At 36.2% G+C, this 21482-nt stretch overlaps 1 protein-coding gene across 1 annotated transcript in view; it reads right to left on the bottom strand.

Annotated features, from left to right (window-relative positions):
* Positions 1 to 21482, bottom strand: part of ANOS1 (anosmin 1) — a 130323-nt gene that overhangs the window by 32481 nt on the left and 76360 nt on the right. Inside the window, exons 5-7 of the mRNA XM_052664660.1 lie at positions 18150 to 18334; positions 10663 to 10792; positions 169 to 371 (exon numbers count right to left, since the gene is read on the bottom strand). Coding sequence (XP_052520620.1) covers positions 169 to 371; positions 10663 to 10792; positions 18150 to 18334 — 518 coding nt within the window. The remainder of the gene's footprint in view (positions 1 to 168; positions 372 to 10662; positions 10793 to 18149; positions 18335 to 21482) is intronic.

Genomic DNA, 21482 nt, shown 5'->3' with positions numbered 1-21482 from the left:
TGGTGATCTTAAAAATTAAGTCAATTACTTTCCAAGCAGTTGAAATTATTGCAATTTATCACATTTTTCTTACTTACACTCTGTTTATTTCATGCCAGAAATAAGTTTGAATGTTCCAGAATTAATACATAGTCATATCTCTGTTTCATTTGCTATTTTCTTTCTTACCCCATCAGTAATCTTCCTTCTCTTTTTTTTAGCTGGGATCACGTATTTGCTATAAGTCCAGCTCCAGAAAACTTTGTAGTGGTGCACTGGAATATCAGGCTCTTCTGGAAGATCCCAAGTAATCATTACATTAACAGTTCCATCATTGTTTGCACTGATATTGGCAATTCTGATATTAGATGGAGCTGGTGGAGCAGATGGATCTGAAATTAAAAATAAAATCAAATAATATTAAAAAATCATATGTAAAGATCACTCTTAAGTAAATTAAAAATCATATTCATCTTATATATTTACTAGTCATACAAAATCTGTATTTAACATTCTTAATGCACTTAAGAACATTCAGGCAAAAATTTCTCACAGATGCAAATTCTACAAATCCAAACTTTACTAAAAATACAATTATGTATTCACATGTAGGATTATAATTATTCTATATCATTGCTATGTTCACAAATGTGATAAAGTTTCATCATAATGTACTAAATCATTAGGCTTATTTCTGGCACATTATAAATACACAGTGAATGTAAAAACTCCTGGCTCACAAGAACAGAATAGAATCTTGGAGACACCAAATATTTTGGTCTGTGTTGTCAGAGAACTGTCAGATGAGAATATTTCTAGAGTTTGAATCTTTCTTTCAAATTCTTGTACTGATATCCACTATCACAGACATAGACTTGTCCTTAGAATAAATACATATATATATTTTAATAACAACAGCAGACTCAACCACCCCTGTGATTTATTTCCCTATTCAAGTTTCTGTTCAATATTAACTGAGGTGTTGTTCCTTCAATTGCCTATGTGCCAACCCCAGATTTACGGACACCAGATAGTTAAAGGTTCCACTACTGAACAATTTCTAATATTGAATGTTAGGTCCAACCATACAATATAATGGCTGAGTCATGTGAATAAGTGGAAATTTTTCATCTGAACTTTTGAAAGTCAAATCCACTGTCATCTGAGTCTTACTTTTTAATCACAATTCCCAATCTAAGTAACCTTGGAAACATTACAAAAAATGCTATAAAGAGTGAATATGGCAATATACTTCTTTTACCAGCACTTTTGTGAAAGAATACTTCAAAAAGTTGTTTGTTCTTTTTTTGTGTCTGTGTTAACCAAACATTACAGGCAAGATATAATGAAAACACACAAATCAATAAATAACTATGTAAACAAATTAAACAGTGGAGCTCAAAAAAAATCAAAATATTTCAGGCATGCAAAGAAAATGTGTAGTAATTAAGGCATGATATGAAGTTGAAGCCAAGAGATATACAATGTGATTGAGAAAATCATTTTAATGAAACCTTTCTGCCAAATGAGCCACCACTTATTCCCAGAAATAAAACTGGAGGTGTGCAGAAGATACATCAGGCATTCATTTATGGTGCAGTTCACCTGAATCTCTTCATAATGGTTAATGAGCTGTTAAATGAACTTTCCAGACATACTAAGTTCATCAGATAATCCCTATGACTTATGGTCTCACTGAAAAATTCCATCACTAGGTCATGCAAACTAACACATTCAGGGTTAATAAAGACAGCATTTCCTTTTTAAAGACCAGCAAATGTGAAATAATGCCTTATTCCCCTTATTTAACAGGAGTCTCCATTAAATAATAATAGATGCTTCTGTTTCCTCATGTGTGTCATCTTAGTTAAATAGTAAAGAATGGTCCTGTTATCACACACACTGGCTGTAACTGTTAAAAAAAAAAACCATGAGTTTAAGAATTCTGGAAATTTAACTTCATTTTCCTAATTCCTTTTTTTTTTTTTTTTAATCAGATTGTAAGTTGGATTGTTTTATTTATTTTTTTTTCCTGGCAATGTTTTTACATTTATTGTCTTACCTAGCAGCTAACCACTCTATTTTAAATATATACAAAGCTGCATGTTTTGGAAGAGATAAGTAACATGAAGATAAATTTCTAAAATTTGTTTTCGATAAATAGCTTGTGTTGTTATCTAACATAATTCATCATCTATTTCTGTGCTTGATAATATAAGTAGAAGAGAAATGAAATTTGGACACAATAATCAGAATAATGAATAAAAAAAAAAAAAAAATCTCTTCAAGCATCCAGTTTCACTAACTTAAAATGTTGGGGTTTATTTTTTATTTATTTATTTATTTATTTATTTATTTATTTATTTATTTATTTAATGCAATGTGACAACGCATTGTGGCCATAAAACATTTATAACCTGAAGTGCAACTGATCGTATTACCACAGGTGAATTATTCAGGTTAACTCCCACAAGTACCATACATCATGTATTATGTACATATAACATATGGGATACAGTTAAAGTGTTTTGGAGGGTATGCCTTCATGAATGCTTTGACATAAGCCTAAACAATTATAACTGTACATGTCTTCCATGTCTACAAAATACTCTGAGAATCCCCAAAATTCTAAAAGTTAAATGAAATAGTACTTCAGAATAAACTCTTGATAGAACTAAAAATAAAAAAGCAAATTTGTTTAATTAGTTTTCTTCGGAATTCCTTGGTATGTGTTTCTGGCCCTATTGAAATATGTCTTTTAAAAGGAGGAAGAAGAGCAGTCATAGACGTCAAGACAGAAAGGATGGAGTTCTGCAATTGACAGACATGAAAAAGTGAGAAATTTGAAAGTACCATATTTTCTAGAAAAAAGAATAGTAAACTAAGCTGGGGAAAATAATAATCTACGAGGGTTGCTCTAAAATAACGCCTCCTATTTTATTATGTTGGCTCATGAAGTCAGAGGCAAATGTTGGTGGTATGGCAGTAGGGATTGAACTCTCCTGATAATATTCCATTACATGTCACTGCTGTACAACAGCTGGCAGCAGAGTGGCAGTCTGACAAAATGTTGCCTGAAGTGAAAGTGTGAATGAAGAAAAGGTGTGGAACTGAATTCCTCCATACAGAAAAAATGGCAACCATTGATATTCATTGATGCTTGCTGAATGTTTATGGAGACCAAACACTGGCTGTGAGGTGATGAGTGCATTTCAGCAGTGGCAACAGCAATGTGGACAACAAGCCACATTCTGCACAGCTGTCACACCACGGAATGAAGAGCACCTTGATCAGCTCATCTATGTGAATTGATGGATTACAACCAGGGAACTGTGTACATAGTTCAGTATAAGCCTAAATGCATTGGAAACAATGATGGCAATGTTTGAATATTATAACATCTGCGTTAGGCTGTGCCCCACAAGTGCTCAAAGAGGAACAGAAAGAACCATATATGCAGGTTTGTCAAGACCCAGTGAACCAATACGAGGCTGAAGGTGACAGCTTCCAGGATCGCACTGTTACCAGTAACAAAAAGTGGTGTCACCATTACAAGCTGGAGTCAAAACAGCAGTTCACAGAGTGAAGATATGTGAATTTCCCATTGAAGAAAAAGTTCCAGACAGTGGATAAAGTGATATGCACTGTCTTTTGGAATAGGGATAGGTAAACATGGATTTCCTGGAATCTGGACAAACCATCAACTCTGACTGCAATATCACGATGCTGACTAAGATGAAGACTCAAATTTTCAGAGACAGGCTAGAGAAGACAACAGTCTTTCTCTTGCAACATGATAACACCAGGCTGCATGCTAGTTTGAAGACCATTGAGTCTCACTGCCAGTCTTGGCTGGATTGTCCTACCATATCCACTGTATAATCTGAATTTGGCATCTTCCGACTTTCATCTGTTCAGACCAATGTAAGGTGGACTGTGTGGACAACATACTCCTAGCAACAACACTGCTGCAGCAGCTGTGGAAACAGTGGGTCACCTGCACTGAGGCAGGTTTTTATGGGAGCAGCATGCAGGTACTTATTCATCACTGGCAGAAATGCAAAACTAATGGTGGTGACTGTTGAAAAATAGTGCTTTGTAGTTGAGAGTTTACTATATCAAATAGTCACGGTGTGCTCTTTGTATACGTATATGTTGCAGTTTCCATGGAAATAAATAGGAGGCATTAATTTTGGAATGACCAACACAGAAACAAGAAAATGATCAAAGATGAAAAAATAAGAATAGAACAGAACACAACACAATGGTTGGAAGGAATCTTCAGAGATCATCTAGTGCAGCTGTCTGACCACATCATAGAATCATAAAATCATCAAAGCTAACCAAAAGTTAAAGTATATTACTAAGGACATTATCCAAATCCCTCTTGAACATTGACAAGCACTATAATTTCACATTTAATCATGTGCAAGAAAGGAGAAAAAAACCACAAAAACTAACAAACTATTGTTGGATTTTGGGAAACCAACAATAAAATATTTCCTGGATTCTGGGTACCTGAATATGAAGCCATTTAGCAAGCACTTTATATCAGCTGAGAATCCACTGCATATTATTTCCATATGATGATATAATTTATTCATCTAATTCTATGTCTCTCTATACCACTCATCACTTCTATAGCTGACAGAACTATAATTTTTTTTACACCAAAAAACAGGAACGTTCATGTTTTCCTCATTTGAAAAGTCTGAAGTAAGACAGAATAGCAACAAGGCTATTAATAACCTCTGTTATTACCAAGAAGAAAAGCAAACAAACAAACAAACAAGCAAATAAAAAAACACCGCACCCTCAAAAAATGAGAACACCCTTAATATCCCTAAAACTCAAGAAAGCAAGCAAAATGCCCGTCTTATATAACCTAAACAATACACTCCTTCATTAGGCATACAGCCTATTTATTTATATTTATGAGATAACTGTAGCTTACTCAGGTTTGTTTTGTTGTTTTTTTTAAGCCTTCTCAATTCTATTGGAAAAATAATAGGAAATTCGTTCTTCTACAAGGCACTCCATTATGCTTATGTCTATGCAGACACAAAAAGCCATAGACAACTTTTGTGCTGAAATATTTCTAAGTCTAGTAACTGGTACTGGACTACAGAGCTTTCACACTTTTGTTAACCTGATTATGAAGCTAAACTGGAATTCTAATGACTGTAAAACTAACAACCATTCTGCTATTTGTGTTCATATACCTGTGGCCCCTTTGACTGACCGCCCACATGTATAATTTAGATATGTGAACGTTAAACTACTGGAAGGGCCAGTTTTTCAAATTTAAAGTTCTGAAATTTTATTTAAATGCACTTATCCGAGTATTAAATTGAATAATTTGGTTTGCAGAAAGAGTGCTGTTAGTTGTAGTTGTAGTTGTAGTTGTCCTTTGCTGTTTATGCTACAGCTCAAATAAAAGAAAAATCCTTATATATATTATAATTTGGCACATACAACTGTTTTCAAATCTTAAAATATTCTGGTCTCAGCCATCTGACAAGTAAATCACTTCTCACTGCTAGAAATGATAGCTTCATTAGGTCAAGGCTGAGGCTGCTATTCCAGCACATGGAGTAAGTACTGCATTTGTCTGCATTGTATCTGGCTTGAGTATACCCAAAGGACTTAAATGCTTGTCTTGCTGGCTACTCAGCCATCACAAGAAAAACTGTCTCCAGTCCCCAGAAGGGAGGATTCCTTGCTGTTAATACAAGAAAAAAAAAAGAAAACTCACATCACTATTTCAAAACTAACATCTTTCCACAATCATATTTTTAAACATAATGATAGACACTTTATATTTTACAAAATTCTTTCTACAAATAGGACCTAGAAGCAACTTGCCACCTCAGTACAAAAGCACGTGCAGGGTAGGTACAATAATTGCATTATACATTGCTGCAAAACATTCTCTTTAGCTTTAAATGTGGCAAGTGTAATGAAAACAATAAATGATTTAAAATATATATGTCAGAGAGGAATAATGACATTCAAACATGGAATTTCCATCCTGAGCTGTAAAAATGACAGCAAGTTTGACTCCTGTTTAAACCTTTTCTACTGACATATTTTTTTCTCCTTAAAATAGATCATCCATCGCTATTGTTTAAACATTAAGTATCCCAACTCTAAAAATCTGCTGAAAATGCTCTACAGACATGTTTTCAACTATTAAACAGTTCCAAGGTATAAGTAAGAGGACTGGCTTTGCCCAATGGAAATGGCACACATAAACCAGCTGTGCAGCAGTATAAAAAAATCATTGGTCTCAAAGGAGCAACAGAAAGAATTTTATTGCCAGGAGTGGGTGTCTGTTCTGGTTTTACTAACACTCAGTAATGCATGCATGAAATCTCATCCAGCATGGTACTTATGTGCTGTGAAAACAATGTTGTCTGCTTCCTTTTGCTTGACAATTCATCCTGTGTATGCTAGCAGCTGCCTTTATGGTGAAGATAAAAACCTTTAGCAAGGTGGAAGGATCAGGTTTGTGCTCATTGTGTTGATCTTACAGCCCCTTTTAGCCTGTGAAAATAGCACAGTGTCTAACTACAAACCAGCAAGATAATATATTATATGGAAATGCTTATATTTCCATAATATAAGCATGTTCCTCTGGTTCCTCTACGTAACAGTAGTATCTTTTACTGAGAGGTCACTGTCATCATAGAACCTAAAAGCTAGAAAAAATAGTCTAAAAACTCTTATACAAATACCAGCTGAATTACTAGTGCCAAACAGCTTCTGGCAATTTGGGTTAGGCTATCCAGTGTCCTATAATGGGAAAAAAGGAATCGTAGCTTTTTTTTTCTTTTCTTTCCTAAATAGACTTATTTTTGGATTGTAGGATCAGTTCTCTTCTCCTTCCAAACTAAATGAAACAGCTTGGAGAAGATCAGTTAAACTATGAGAAGTATATTCACATCTTAGGGGATCAAAAATATTCTGCCAGACATTCCACTAGCTTTTTGCTGTTGCTGCAAATTATTGTCACTCAGTGGAAGATGAAAAGGAAAGCAAACACAATTAAAAAAAAAAAATAAAAATGAAGTGGAAATCAAGAATACCAGGAAGCTTTGATCCATTTTCACTGACAGTATCAACCTGAAAATCCATGTACAGAGTCCTACTTGCAGGAAAGGACTCATTCTCCTAGGTGCTGCATTAACTCCACCTTCTGGCTATCTGTTCTAAGGAGATATGTATCATCTATTCTGTATTTCTCGTAACTTTGGTATATCAAATTATGGCAAAATAAAGCATCGCTTTTTTCCCTGTGAAGAGCTATGCCAGATAGGCCAATATAAACGCTTTGTCTCCTTTTATAGGAATAAATAAACAGCATAAAAAATTCTCACAGTTTATGCTTTGAACCTTTCATAAATTATTTATCTCAGCAGTGTCACTTTGATTATTTATTATTTACATACTGATTTCATAAATGAATACATGAGGCAGTGTAAAATAGCTAATAAACCTCCACCTCAGATGTTCACAGTATAGGACTATCAAAGTCTATAGCAGATAAATAATCAAAACACAAGTAGATGAAGAATGGAGTAGAACCTTTATAGCTGAAATGCTTGATGAAATGCTCTTCTGTCTTCCTAGTTTTATGTTTTTCGTGACTGGGATATTAAACTAATTTGGACAATAAGGAGTTTTAGTGAAAGAAAAGTTATTACATAACTCAGAAGATGTAAAGTTATTTTGAATTTTAAAAAAATCTTGCTTTGTTGTATCTAATTAGAAATCACATTTTTGCATTTGCAAAAGACACAAAACAGTATAAACAGCATCATAATTACCAGACAAGTAAGTCACTCTCTAAGTAATTTTGGCACCAATATTTCTGAGTGTTTTTTTTTTAACAGCTTAAAATATTTAGTGACAGAAATTTTGTGGTTCCATACCGTTCCCAATATTCTGATTATATATCACATTTGACCCCACTTATGATCTTGTGTGAGAAACTGTTTTAGGAATTGTTGTTACATTTCCCAATCAAAGGATTTCCTTTAAAAAAAAGTTTCTGACCACACTTCACACAAATGTACCAAAGAGAGTCAGCAAACTTTCAAAGGGGAGGTGCCAAAATCATCCCTTCTTTTTGCTAACAAAGGTTAAATATGCCAGCAGGAACTCTGTAGGAATGAGCAGATGCTGGCACCCAAAAACAGGCACATGAGATCAGTAGTTTTTTGCCTCTCTGCCAGGCAGGGGCAGCCACTTCCCACTGAGTTCCAAAGTAGTAATAAATAGTCCAACTATAACTGTTTGTGCTATGTGTGCCTACTCCGGGACATGGAGGCTGAGAGATACTGACAATCTAGTGTCATCCCTGCCAGTCACCACAATCACTTAATGCTTCCAGATTTCATCAGGTAAACATGGTATCTTCGCAATAGCCACTAACAGAACAAAGCTTCTAAAATACTCAAATGAATGGATGGAATAAGATGACTCTGACTACAGAGCTGAGAGTTAACTGTATTCCTTTTGTTTGCTTGGCAATTCACAACGTTCTGTTATGTGCAGGAGCTTAGATTTGAAAACTGTTATTGTGAGGGTAACAGTAGGTGAGGGTTAATGCCGACTTTTGAACAGAACTAGCTGTGTATTTTCTGCTGTTTTCATTTGTTATGTAACAGTATGGGGATGTTTTGCTAGCTTCTGTACTTCTTGCAAAGTCCTGGAAGTGCTCAAAGTGCTCTCTGCCCACCTGACAGCCATGAGCAGTACAACTGGAGAGCAATGCTTCAGGAGTAACTGCAGAGAGTGCAGGAGAAGCGGGCTCTGGTATCTAACATACAATCATTTCAAAACCTCAAGCTCCTGAAAATCACCGCCAGGTAGGAGATTATTCTGAAGAAATATTTCTGTATGCTTATTATGCTATCATATTGTTCTCCAGAAACCCATTTATGGATACGGTCAGATATTCAGCTAAAGAGATGTTCAGTATGACTTAACACAGATGTTCTTACATTCATTACTAATGTAGGTGTTTTGAACAATATGCTCCTGTGGTGAGCCCAACCATCAGGGACGTGTTTGGAACATAACTTGACACAAATGTCATGCTCAAGCCAAAATCCCAGTGTTATCATGATGTATCTTTATGTAAATGCAGTTGTAGTGTTTTCAAGCAGAATAGTTGGAAAATCTCTAGCAATTCAGAAAAACAACTGACCATGATGGGAGTTGAAAAGAAAGCTGGTGCCCAATTCAGCAATAAAGCACTATATCTATTTAACTGCATCTCAAGAGAAAAATCAGAGAAAGCTACTGCTGCTGCTGAGTCCTTGCAGTAAACTCATCACAGTTTGGACGAACTGCATTTTTTATGTCACTGAAACTGTATGCTAGAAATTGCAACAAATTCTTAAAATTATCCTTTTTTTTTTGTTTCACAGCAATAGTGGGATGACCATTCCAACAAACCTTCTTATCAGATACGAGGTTATAGCACTGAAAATTCTGAATGTAAACTGAATGTGAGCTGAATGTAAACTTATTCAGTAAATAATTAAAACATCCATATTATCAAAAGCACTTGCATGCTTATATAACTGTACCTACAATAAGACTTTTTTCTAGGATTGATTATGACCAAAAAGAAAGAAAAAGCTAACATGAAAACCCATAAATAGCAACTGTTTATATTGCAAGTCAACTCTTCAGGAGAAATAAATGTATACTTCTAAGTATTCTTTATAAAAGTGTAAAGATTCTGTCACTACCAAGACAAAGACATGTCTATCTATTATAAACTTCACTTCCATTAGTAATATTGTGAAGACTCCTAAAACTCACTGTTTGGCACCAAAGCCAACTAGCACAGTCTGGCTATTTCCAGACTACTGCTACTACTACTGTAAGAGAGGGTGACCACATCCAGATTATTGGGGATGGTTTCTAGCCTGTGATACAGTGCTTCAAAGTCATCTGGAAAAGCTCTAATTCACATGGGTCAAAAATACATCAGAAAAAAACTTCACAGGAGGGGAGATCTGTTTGAGCTCCCATCTTCCCAGTACCAATTACTGATCCATTTTCAAAGTTACTGCCCACATACATCCCTTGACAAATCAAGCAACAGCAACAAAAATTCCTGCAACACTTAATTGACTGGCTAACATTCCTTCCCAGTGAAAAGTAACATGCTGCTAAACACACCCTTATTATCCTTAAGCCCTTATGATTAGTGTGAAAAGGGAGGGAGTCATATTAAGACAGCCCCTATTTCCATTAAAATAATGATGCTCCAATTACTTAGACGTAGGTGACAAATATTTCTGTACTCAGCTAAACATATGACAGTAACAAATTTCCTATAGCTATAAAGGATCATAAGAGATTTCTTGGAATAAAACATTGAAAATCATTCTCCATGTTTTGTGGTCATGGTCTTGTTGTTTGATACCAATAGCATGGAAAATGTCTAAAAGGAGTATTATTTATTGAGACTTCTTACTGATAAAAAGAATAATGATACTACTAACCTTTAATTCTTGGGCAGACTTCAAACAAACCTCACACCATTTCTAAAACTAATGGCAAAACAACCAAATGCCCCACTTCCTCCAACAAAAACACAGGCAGCACTCCACATTTGAGCAAGCAGAAGATGTGCTCCAGATGTAGGGAACCAAAACTCACCTTTAGAGGAGCGGAAGTGCTTGCTGGGTGCCGTGAAGCCCCTTGTCCCATGCACGTTCACAGCTGCCACACGGAACTGGTACCACCTGCTTGCTCTGATGTCTGACAGCTGAACCCGCTCATCTGTTGTCTGGTGGAGAAAATGTCATGGTTAAGGTCTGCTTAGATGGGGCCAGTTGTGCTCTCTGCAATGTAACACCCATCAGTCAGATTGGGAGGTAGCAGACACACCTCTTCAGTACACACAAGTGTCAGTAGAACAAAACCACGTCGCCACCAAATTTTACAGTGCATTGCAGGTCTCTTCTAGAAAAGTGAATTTAGAAAATTGGTCAAGCGTTAAATTCACAAAATGATATTTTCAGTTATCATAACCTTCACCAAACAGATTGGACTTAGCTAATCAACTGGTGATTTTTTAGGGAACTCATTACCCCATATCAATGGACTCATTTCTCCAGACCCTAAAGAGTCAGGCTCCAAAATGACTTCACAAAATCCAACACTGAAAAGCCACCAGCTGGTTCATAGGAAACACAAAGCCCTCAGTTATGTGGGGTGAAGTGTATGAATCGTCCTTCAGATCTTTGGCACTTAGGTCAAAATGACATAGTAGCCTTAACTCTTCTCCGCAGACTTTTCTTAGGTCATAGGAGATGATCTTTTCTCCAACAACACTAACTGCTGGCGTGTCATGAATTCCATTTCCAACATCTGCAGTGAATGCCTTAACCACTCACATACAGAAAAAATAAAAACGCACTCTGAACTCTTTCAGTAGGAGGTGCTTTAAACACTCTTATTCTGACGCCTGTTTTTATTCTTCTTTAAGCTTTTAAGCTGGCTTGTACACTTTCTGATTTTTTTTTCTAAGGTACAAACATCAGAACTGAACACAGCCTTCTGATAACAGCTCAATCTCTACCAAGTACAGAACAAATAGTGTCTGTAGAGCTCATCAGAAACTATTTGTGGCTATTTTTCATTTAACAGCGCTCACTTTTGCTGTTTTAATACTTTAATCAAAAAACACATAAGCTTGAAGTAAATGTCTTGCACGTCTAAACAAACAAGCTGCACAACAAATACTAAGTATTATTATGACCCAAGATAAAATCTCATTAACAAATTTACTGGCATCTATTAATTTTTATAACAGTTGTTTTCTATAATTTCAAAAACCTACCATATGAGATTCAGCATCACTTGCAATGATGCCAAGTACTTCCAGAAGGACAATGCGGTGATCTGAGAAACTCAACACAGCTTCACAAAGTGCCTGACAAGTCTGCTAACCTTCTACAATAGGGTGACTACACCAGTCAACAAGGGAAGACCAATTGAGTCTACCTGGACTTCTCTAAGCCTTTGATATTATATCTCACATTACATCCTTATCTCTAAATTGGAGAGATAGGGATTTGAAGGCTGAATTATTTGGTGGCTAAGAAATGGGCTGGATGGCCACAGCCAGAGAATTGTGGACAATAGTGCTATGTCCAGGTAGAAGCCAGTAAAAAGCAGGATCACTCAGGTCTCTATCTTGGGGTCAGTGCTCAATCCCACAGTGCTCTAGCCAGTGGGATTGAATGCATCCTCACAAGTTTGGTGATGACACCAAGCGGAGTGGTGCAGTTGACACAACTGAAGGAAGGGATGTTATCCAGAGGGACTTGGACAAACTTGAAAAGAAGACTTACATGAACCTTCAACAAGGTCAAGTGCAAGGTGCTGCATTTTTGTTGGGGCAATCCCAGATACGTGTACAGATGAGGAGAAGAATTCATTGAGAACAGCCCTCCAGAGCAGGACTTGGGAGCTGTGGTGGGTAAAAAGCTGGACGTGAGCTAGCAGCAAGCACTTGCCAACATATCCTGGGCTGCATCAAAGGAAGTGTGGCCAACAGGACATGATAGTCACAGTCTACTCTGCCATCATGAGGTTTCATCTGGAATACTATATTCAGCTGTAGAGAAGCCCAGCACATGAAAGACACGGAGTGATTGGAGTGGGTTCAATATAGGGCCAAAAAGAGCATCAGAGGAGTGGAACACCTCTCTTATGAAGAAGAGAAGCCTTCATGGAGACCTCATTGTGGCTTTCCAGTACTTCAAGGAAACACAAAAAAGATGGACAACAACCTTTTACACAGTCTTATAGTGACTGGGCAAGGGGTAACAATTTTAAATTAAAAGAGTGGAGATTTAGATTCAATGTAAGTAGAAAATTCTTTACTTAGAGGGTGGCGAGACACTGGAACAGGCCCAGAGAATTTGTGGATGTCCCATTCCTGATGGCATTTAAGGTCAGGTGTGACAAGTTACTTGGCAATGTTTTCCAGTGAGAGCCATCTGTGTCCGTAACTTAGTACTAGGTGATTTTTAAGGTCTTCTCTAAAACAAGATATTACATTATTCTATAAATTTCTGCTTTTTGCTTCCATGCCAACCTAAATCAGACAGTCAAAACTTCAGAAATTTGCTCCAGCTCTCCAGCAACAGTATTTTCAGAGACTTGACCAATGAAGTTTGTAGCTATTATTCTGTGTTTAATCCCTTCAACTTGCTGACAAAGAAAATTCAGGAAAACGAGTAGCAGGATTGTATGTGCATATGAAGGAAATAGGTGACCCATTGTTGCTGTCACCACTACCGTAACACATCACCCATTGCCTTACTGTGCTCACATCCACTATTTGATCTCCATGAACATTCAGCAAGCATCAATGAATGTCAAAGAGTGTAATTTTTTCTGTATGGAGGAATTCAATTCCACACGTTTGCTTCATACACTCTTCCATGTACTATGCCATTTTATCAGACAGCTCTTCTGCTGCTGTCTGTCGCATGGCAACAAAATGTAAAGGAATATTGGCAGGAAGGTTCAGCCTTTACTGCCATGCCACCAACATTTGCCTCTGACATCATGTGACAGCCTAATAAAATAGGCAGCATCATTTTAGGATCAGTCCTAGTAGATAGAAGGCAGGCATAATGTGAAAAGACTTGATTGACTCTACATTACTCAACTGAGAAATCTCAGTTGTCATTTCTTTGCACCAGCCCAGTTATTCTGTTAGGGCTCATTTAAAACACCAGATTTCATTTCTGTCACTCTTTGTGTGGCGATTGTGAGATGTAGGATCAAATAATGTGTCAATTCACATAACTAAAATTACTTTAATTTATGAACAGGCCCTAGGCTTGCTTCTTTCACTATTGGCTTTGTTGGCAAAGCTCCTATTAGTCTCACTGGCATGCAAGACATGTATCTGTAACTAAAGCTCCTGCATTATAAAAAGCTTTGGTCTAACTAACCTCTACAAAGACTTAACATAGTTGAAGCTAAATACTGCTGAGAAAGAGCTAAATACTGCTGAGAAATCTTATACTATTCTGTTAGTAATTTGAACATTTTTTTCAGTTAGTTCTCAAAGAACTATTAGAGTAATTATTAAAAAATAATTCTAATAATGTCTTAGAACACAAACATAATGTTTTGAAGAATTTAATCAATGAAAAACAAAACAAAAAGATCAATCCTAAACAATCATGAGGAAATAATTAGGCTGTGCATTTATGCAATTAACCTAAAAGAGGAAGGTTTTACAGTAAGGTTCCAATCCTAATACACATTATTTGGAATAAAATAATGTAAAAAATTAGTCCTCAAACACAAACACCAGGCAACACATCATCACCCCAAATTCAACAAAAACAAATGTATGGATGCAACTTTATATAAGAAAAGCATGGAATACCACAATCTGGAGAGTAAAGAGAATAGCTTGACATCCCTTCTCAAGAGGGCATCTCAGGTCCAAGAGCCAATGGACCAACCAGTGCTGCCACATTCAAGAAGCAATGACAGTTCTAATCCTTTCCCAGCAGTCCAAAAATAGTTTAGGTTCCAAGTGCCCTCCTGAAAAAAGTCCCTCATCCTGTCTTCGTTCTTGACTTCAACACACCTAGAGAAATCTTTCCCTGCTGTTCATACAGCTGACTTATGACTAAAGTACCTACCCAGAGCACAGATGACCTATATTCAATCCCATCATCTGTTTGAGAGGGTAAAAGAGAATACTGCCTAGTGTCTTGAACGTTGCATGCTAGTTTGAATTAGGACATTTTATGGGCAAGACTTTTCCTCAGAACAAAGCAAGCTGAAGGTATCAACAACTTCTTGTAAGAAAAGGATAAAATTTGTTAGGATAAGGAGAATGAAAAAATAACATTCAGCAGTGTAGAAACTAAGCAACTCTGATGGAATTTCTGCATCACTACTCCAAGGATTTTGGTGTGTGCCTTTTATATATAAGTAATAATTGGTGTAAGAAGGTCTTTGTGGCAAAGACTGGTACAGATGACCCTCAGCTATTCTAGGTTTACAATAATCAGTGGAGTATTTCAATGTGTTCACTCTATTTCTATCACATTATCAATCTTGAATTCTATAGTGCAAAGTTTTACTGGAAATAGTAGGGGACAGTCTCTCTCACCTTGCTGAGTCACAGCTCCACAACTATCTTTTGAAATAATTCAAAATGATAAAGAATTTGCAGTAGACAGTGAAGAGATATCATCCAGACTGTAAAAAGAGCTGAGTTTATATTTTCTCTGTCAAAGAAGAAGTCTGGCAGTGCCACATCCACTGCTCTATCAAAGGACATTAGACCTTCCATAACTAACATTTCTGCTTTCTAACATGATGAATACTTAAAATTCTTTTTAATGTTAAGATTAAATGTTAAGAAAATAACATAGTAATAGATTGTCTCCCTTCTTAAAAAGAAAGCACCAAAAGAGAACTAATGACAATATAATCCAAAAGACATTTACTTTTTCAAAAAACACTTTTTCAATGCCAAATAAAAATTTATGATACATGAGAAAAAATTTACATAATAACTCACAGTAATTAAGTAGAAAATGCCAGTGTTTTTGAAAACTAAATCCTTCAAAAAAGTTATTTAAAATTATAGCCTCACCTGTAAATGAATAGTTAAAAAGAAAAACAGAAAACTATGAAAAAGCTCTGACAAAATACTATGAAATTTCTTCTAAGAACGTGCAGACAAAAACTTCACATAATTCCAGGCATATAATTTTGCAATATACAGGCATAAGGAAATTCAGAGCCTTGTTGATCTACCTCTGCTCTGAGCATGCCCTCTAACAAAAGTAGGAAAAAGTAATGAAAGGGCATCATCACCCACAGACAGCCATGCCCCAGGAGTTCTTAACTGAATGGCTGAGCTCTTCATACACATATAATCAAGGTCTCAGAGCCCAGTGTTTTGGAATCATAGAAGAAATATTCTCAGTTATATGAATAAGAAAAGCCTGGAGGAGATGCACACTGTCACTTTAGTCAAAATGGACATTCACCTTTGCTGCTGACATGGCATCCAGTCAAATCCAGAATTTGATTGCCCAGCAGGATGTCTAAAACCACAAATGCCATTGAGGTACATGACTATAGAGACCAAAATTTTTATTACTAATGCCCCTCAAGGGTGCCCAGCCTTTATGCCCCACTAAGTGCACATGGTTTGCAAAGTCAGCCAGGCATCCTAAAGCTTGTTTGGGACTGACTTCCCCAGTGGGGTCTGTCTCATAATCCAACGTATGTCTCTCAAGACATAGTAGGGACATCAAAGTTCTCAGAAAGAAGTCAGTTGGAGGAGTCTTCTCCTGCCATAATGAATAACTCAGCCCCTTCTGCCTGCATGTTGCACACTGTCAAGAAAGTTAGCTATCAGGATTCTTACCATTCTGAGAAGGAAAGACATTTCTGAAGCCCTGTCTCTCGTACATCACTGTGAGAAGGAAGATATTCATACAAACTCCACCACTGTATATAGTGCTTGTTCCAGAAATGTGCAAGAGGTCTATTTCTGAGATGAGGAAAAGTGTAGTAATATGCTATCTTTGCTGAAGAACTGTTTCTACAGCTTAGCTACACGGCATAACAGCGAATAGCAGTTCACATCTGGTTTATGTTTGCTAAGTAGTATTCTCCTAGTAGCATAAGCAAGAAGCTGTTTTCTGAGTATGGAGAACACAGACTGAAGACGTGAACCTCAACTGAGAGACAAAAATAAGTCACTGTAACTTTATCAGGTGTGAAGTTGTGCACGTTCCTTGGGATGAAATTGCACAGGCTGTGTTTCATGCCAAGCTCTGCTGCAGGTGACCTTCCCTGATCAGGACTCTAACACTGTAACAGTCCCCTGTAGTAAAACAGTAAAGCTAAAGACTTCACTTTTGAGTATTCAGTTTCACAAGCTTGACACTATTTTAAGATACCTCCTTCCTACGCAACGTGAACTGAGAATGAAAACAGACTGCCACAGAATTTAAACTCCTTATTTTATTTTGTGGATTGTTCCCTTTCTTTTTTTTTCCTAGCTGTAATGATCTTTTGCAGGTCTTTTCAGAATCAACATTTTGCTTTTCTTGTCAGCAGAGATGATGGTGAAGCAGTTAAGATAAATGACTGGAACTCTGCCATCCAGGTGGACTGTCAGCATGTTAAGAAACAGATTGAAACTGGGAAGAAACCTAAGTGAAAATTTATGCTCTGTTGGCTGCTTCCCATTAAGAAACATTTGCTCATGAATCTTACATTTTCAGCCTGGATTGCCCTGAGTGATAAAAGCATGACATCATAGGTCCTTCCAAATTAGGAGGGCAACATCTGAAAAAGTGACTTTATAGATAAAAAAAGGTTTCACTCTTAACACTTATGCTTTTAAAAACTGAATGGTCTTTTGATCAATTATATTTCTTAGCATTTTGCTAAAATTGAAGCCATGCCTTGGAGGACAGGCACTGGCTCACACTGACTTTAAAAGGACTGTCTCTCATAAGATTCCTTCAGTAGATTTTGGTATCTAATTCTACATTTTTCAATAGATTGGTGGCTTTTTGGAATACCTGTCTGAATAGATAACAAGTATGTGCTTGTACAAAAGTTCTACTGAGCGCCTTATGGAAATCAAGATTCCAGGTACATCTATTTACAGGTAGATTTATCTATTATCTATCTACTATCTACAGGTAGATCCTTACCTATACAAAGTAAACTTACAAAATAAACTCATTTTGGAAACACAAATGTCATTTCTGAATGTCATTTCCTTTGGGGGCAGGGAAAGAAATATTTTCTTTTTTGCTAATATATTCACACATTTGTAATGATGCTATTTACTATACATACCAAAAACATTTGATGTTTCTGTTACTTAAAAACTGAAAGTCAAAATACTGAAGTTCATTTTTCTTGAATAAGTCTTTTAAATAGCTCATTGAGCAGTGGAGGAAAGCCTTGGAGATCTAGACCCTGCTTGTGGCTTGTGACTTAGAGAGACACCAAAAAGGGACATCTGTGCAACAATCTCTCAGTTTACATGATCTAACTCTTCTCTGATCTGAAGAAGAACTTTAAGGAAGGTATGGGTTCTTACCATTTTACAAAGAACTGACCTGTGCTACAGTTTGCCAGTTAGTAGCATCATCCTCGCTAGGATGGATTCCTTGATTCCACCTCCTCTGAACAACATAAATCACAGGCTCAATGGAAATATTGAATTTTGAAGACCACTTCACCTCCAGGTCTCCAGACTGGAGTTCTATGAATTTTAACTCTTTCCGGGGTTTCAATGGAACACCTGCAATAGGAACACAAAGATGGAAATATTTGAATAATTTACAAAATCAGAAAAAAAATATCTTGAGGTTAAACTGTATAAAAAACACTAATAAAAAAGAAGCTGGTTGGTCAGTTCAGAAGAAATAAAGAAGGGAACGGGTAGGGTGACACAAGCAGAAATTTCTGAAGTCTTCATTACTGGCAACAGTAAAACTAAAAAAAAAATCTTCAAAATTATTTTTTTATTTCATTTAAGAACTAAAAGTAAGGATTTGAGAGCTGTGAGTTAAAACTGATCTCAGTCTCCATATATGTTTTGATAACCTGGAGAAAGATCCTTTGATCTCAAGCTGAATCAACTATACTGCCATTCAGATATTCACCCAATTGCGTCTTTGTACACTTCTCACCATGGAATTTTCACAGCATCACTTGGCAACCTTCATTTCTTTCCACTTTCCACTCTACCCTTAACATTACAAAAATTTCCCTGGCTTTGTCTTCTTTGCTGCATTTTAAACACAGTACTTGTGTTCATGGATCATGGACAACAGATTGTATCTTTCACCTATGGAGGAGTCTTCTGAGCACTGCAGGATTGTTGTCACGTCTTTCATTGCTTTCTTCTTCAGTCTAATAACTGCGGTGCACTCCAAGTAAGAATTTCTTTCTCTTCCTCTGATTATTCTTGCAGTTATACTGTTGAAACTCTTCCATTGGACCACAGCCCTTCTCCAAAGCCATGTCTAAAACTAGACACAGACCTCAGAAGAGCCTTTACCAACGCAGACTAGAGTAACAGAATTATTTTCAGTCTTTTACATTCATCTGATATACGTAAGTATGCTGCTTGCCTTTTCCTGAGCAGCATGCAGCCATAGTGTATGATGTGTCTGTCACTCCAATTTTTATATTTCAGAGTCTAAGCTGTCTTTATATTATTTAGAGTAATTTCTCATTTCATTATGTTACTGAAGGACAGTTATTTCTGTTGCTTTGACACTTGATAGCATTGTCTCTCTGAAACTATTTGTAGTAGTTTGAAGGAGAATACCAAAATCAAATTTGGCATCTTTTGATTAAATCACCGTATCAAGCATTTCCCTAGATAGACATTAGAAGCTCATATATTTAATTGTGCACCATTTTGTCACTTTGGGATATGCTACACACAAGAATTCTATGCTGAAATATAAATCTTCTTATTAGATTATTGTGTGTGCTTTATCTTTATATTTATATATTTATATTTCACCATTTCATTGGGGGCCAATAAAAAAACAACTGCATACACTGTTTCAATAAATTGTAATATGAATGTTTCTACTCAGTCCGTTATAGATGGCTGGAATAGTGAATCTTATATGACCAAACTATTTTTATGTTTTAAGAGGTCTTCTTCTAAATGTGATTCAATAATTAGCCCCAATTCAATACAAGTAGATACTGTCACTCTTGAAGAAACCTAAAATCAACCTATGGAAAATTCAGTATATAAATCCAGTATCATCACAGTTTAAACCATGCGTATCATTCAACAGTCAGCTGTCTTAGTCTAATATAACTAACATTATAGATCCTGTCAGTTCTGATTTCTATGTTTCAAAATCCTTCTTTAATTACAATGTACAATAATCCTACAATTTGCATGTTAAGAAAATTCCATCTGCTCTGCATTAGGGGCAGTTGGATTTGCTTGACTGCAAGTAACTCAGCCTTTCTGCTGTCATGTAATTGCGTGCAGATGGATTTCAGCAGCACAAACTAGAGCATCACACAAGTGCATTCTGAAACTTCTGTAGAACCAGCATCATCAATTTCATATCCGGATGTGTAGATCCAATCACTCTTCAGTGTGCTCTTTATTATGCAAATGGATAACCCTTTCATTGTGCTGGGACAAATTAGTCCTTCAAAGTAGTGTTTGAAGAATTTAAACCACTGACTGCTATATGTGTACAGCACCAAAGCCCATCACCACAAAAAAAAAAGTACTTAGAAAAGGTGTATTTCAAAACATTCATATGACTCTGTGCTACTAAAAATACTTGTATACCCTTCTATCATAAGAAACTGTACTTTAAATGTTGATTTTCCAGGAATTCCAAAAGCTTTCATAGAATGGTTTCAGATAGTAAAAGCCTCATTCATGGCATCAATACAATTCTAAACACAATACAGTTGTTCAAAGATGCAAAGATAAGCACCTCTAAAGCTGTGCAAATTTTTTTAAATATGCAATTATTTTTTGTTAACCATGAAAAAACTTTTAAACTATGGATGACAGTTCTGGCTCCAGCCGTCCTATTATGACACTGCCATACCATCTTAGCTTTTAAACATCATGATCTTCTCTTTATAATTCATTTTGCTCATGTCTGCATTTTGGTCTGCTGTAGGGATTACTCCCTAACACATTTCAGACAAAATTAATTAGGCTGGATTAGACAGTACGGACCCTGAAACTCTGATCAAAAGAGATCGTGAAAATTTCACTGAAGTTGAGACATTATCACATTGGAGAAACCACTTACTTCTGAAAAGGAAAAAGGTGATGGGTAACTATTCAGCTGTAACCAGATAAGTGTGAAAAAAAAGATACATGTTCATGCCCTTACTTGGAGATGAACATGTGGGTGTTAGACAATGCCACTGTGATCAAGCACTGGACAATAATTTCTCTTTCTTTTTGTTCTATGGTTTTATATGACTTTATTTCTAAGCAGAGATATTCCTCTCATTTATATCCATAGAATACCAAGTTAACCTTAGATATTTAGATAGAATTATCTCCAAATAGAAAAAAAAAATTAAGTAGGCAATGGAAAAGCAGAAAAATTTTCTGAAGTCCTTTACTAATTGAGACAACACAAAGGAGGTGGATGGGGCAGATAATAGAAGAGTGAGAGAAAACATTTCATATCTCCAGCAAAGGAAAAAAAAAAAAAAAATTGAAGATTGTGTAACTGAGCAGTAATACTACTCCTAACAGAGATGAGAAAAATGCAGTGATACAGACAACTTGATCATTATTGAATACAAGTCAATTAAAAAAATAAAAAAGGAAAACAAATACAGTCAAGCCCAAAAACACTTTCAACATACAGCTTTGGTGTAAGCATACTTACCTTGCTATCCTTTTAGGATTTGGCTTTTACACTCAGTAC

This window comes from Tympanuchus pallidicinctus, unplaced genomic scaffold (genome assembly GCF_026119805.1).
Source record: "Tympanuchus pallidicinctus isolate F22 unplaced genomic scaffold, pur_lepc_1.0 scaffold6, whole genome shotgun sequence".
Classification (NCBI taxonomy): domain Eukaryota; kingdom Metazoa; phylum Chordata; class Aves; order Galliformes; family Phasianidae; genus Tympanuchus; species Tympanuchus pallidicinctus.
This window is presented reverse-complemented; position numbering and strand designations above follow the sequence as displayed.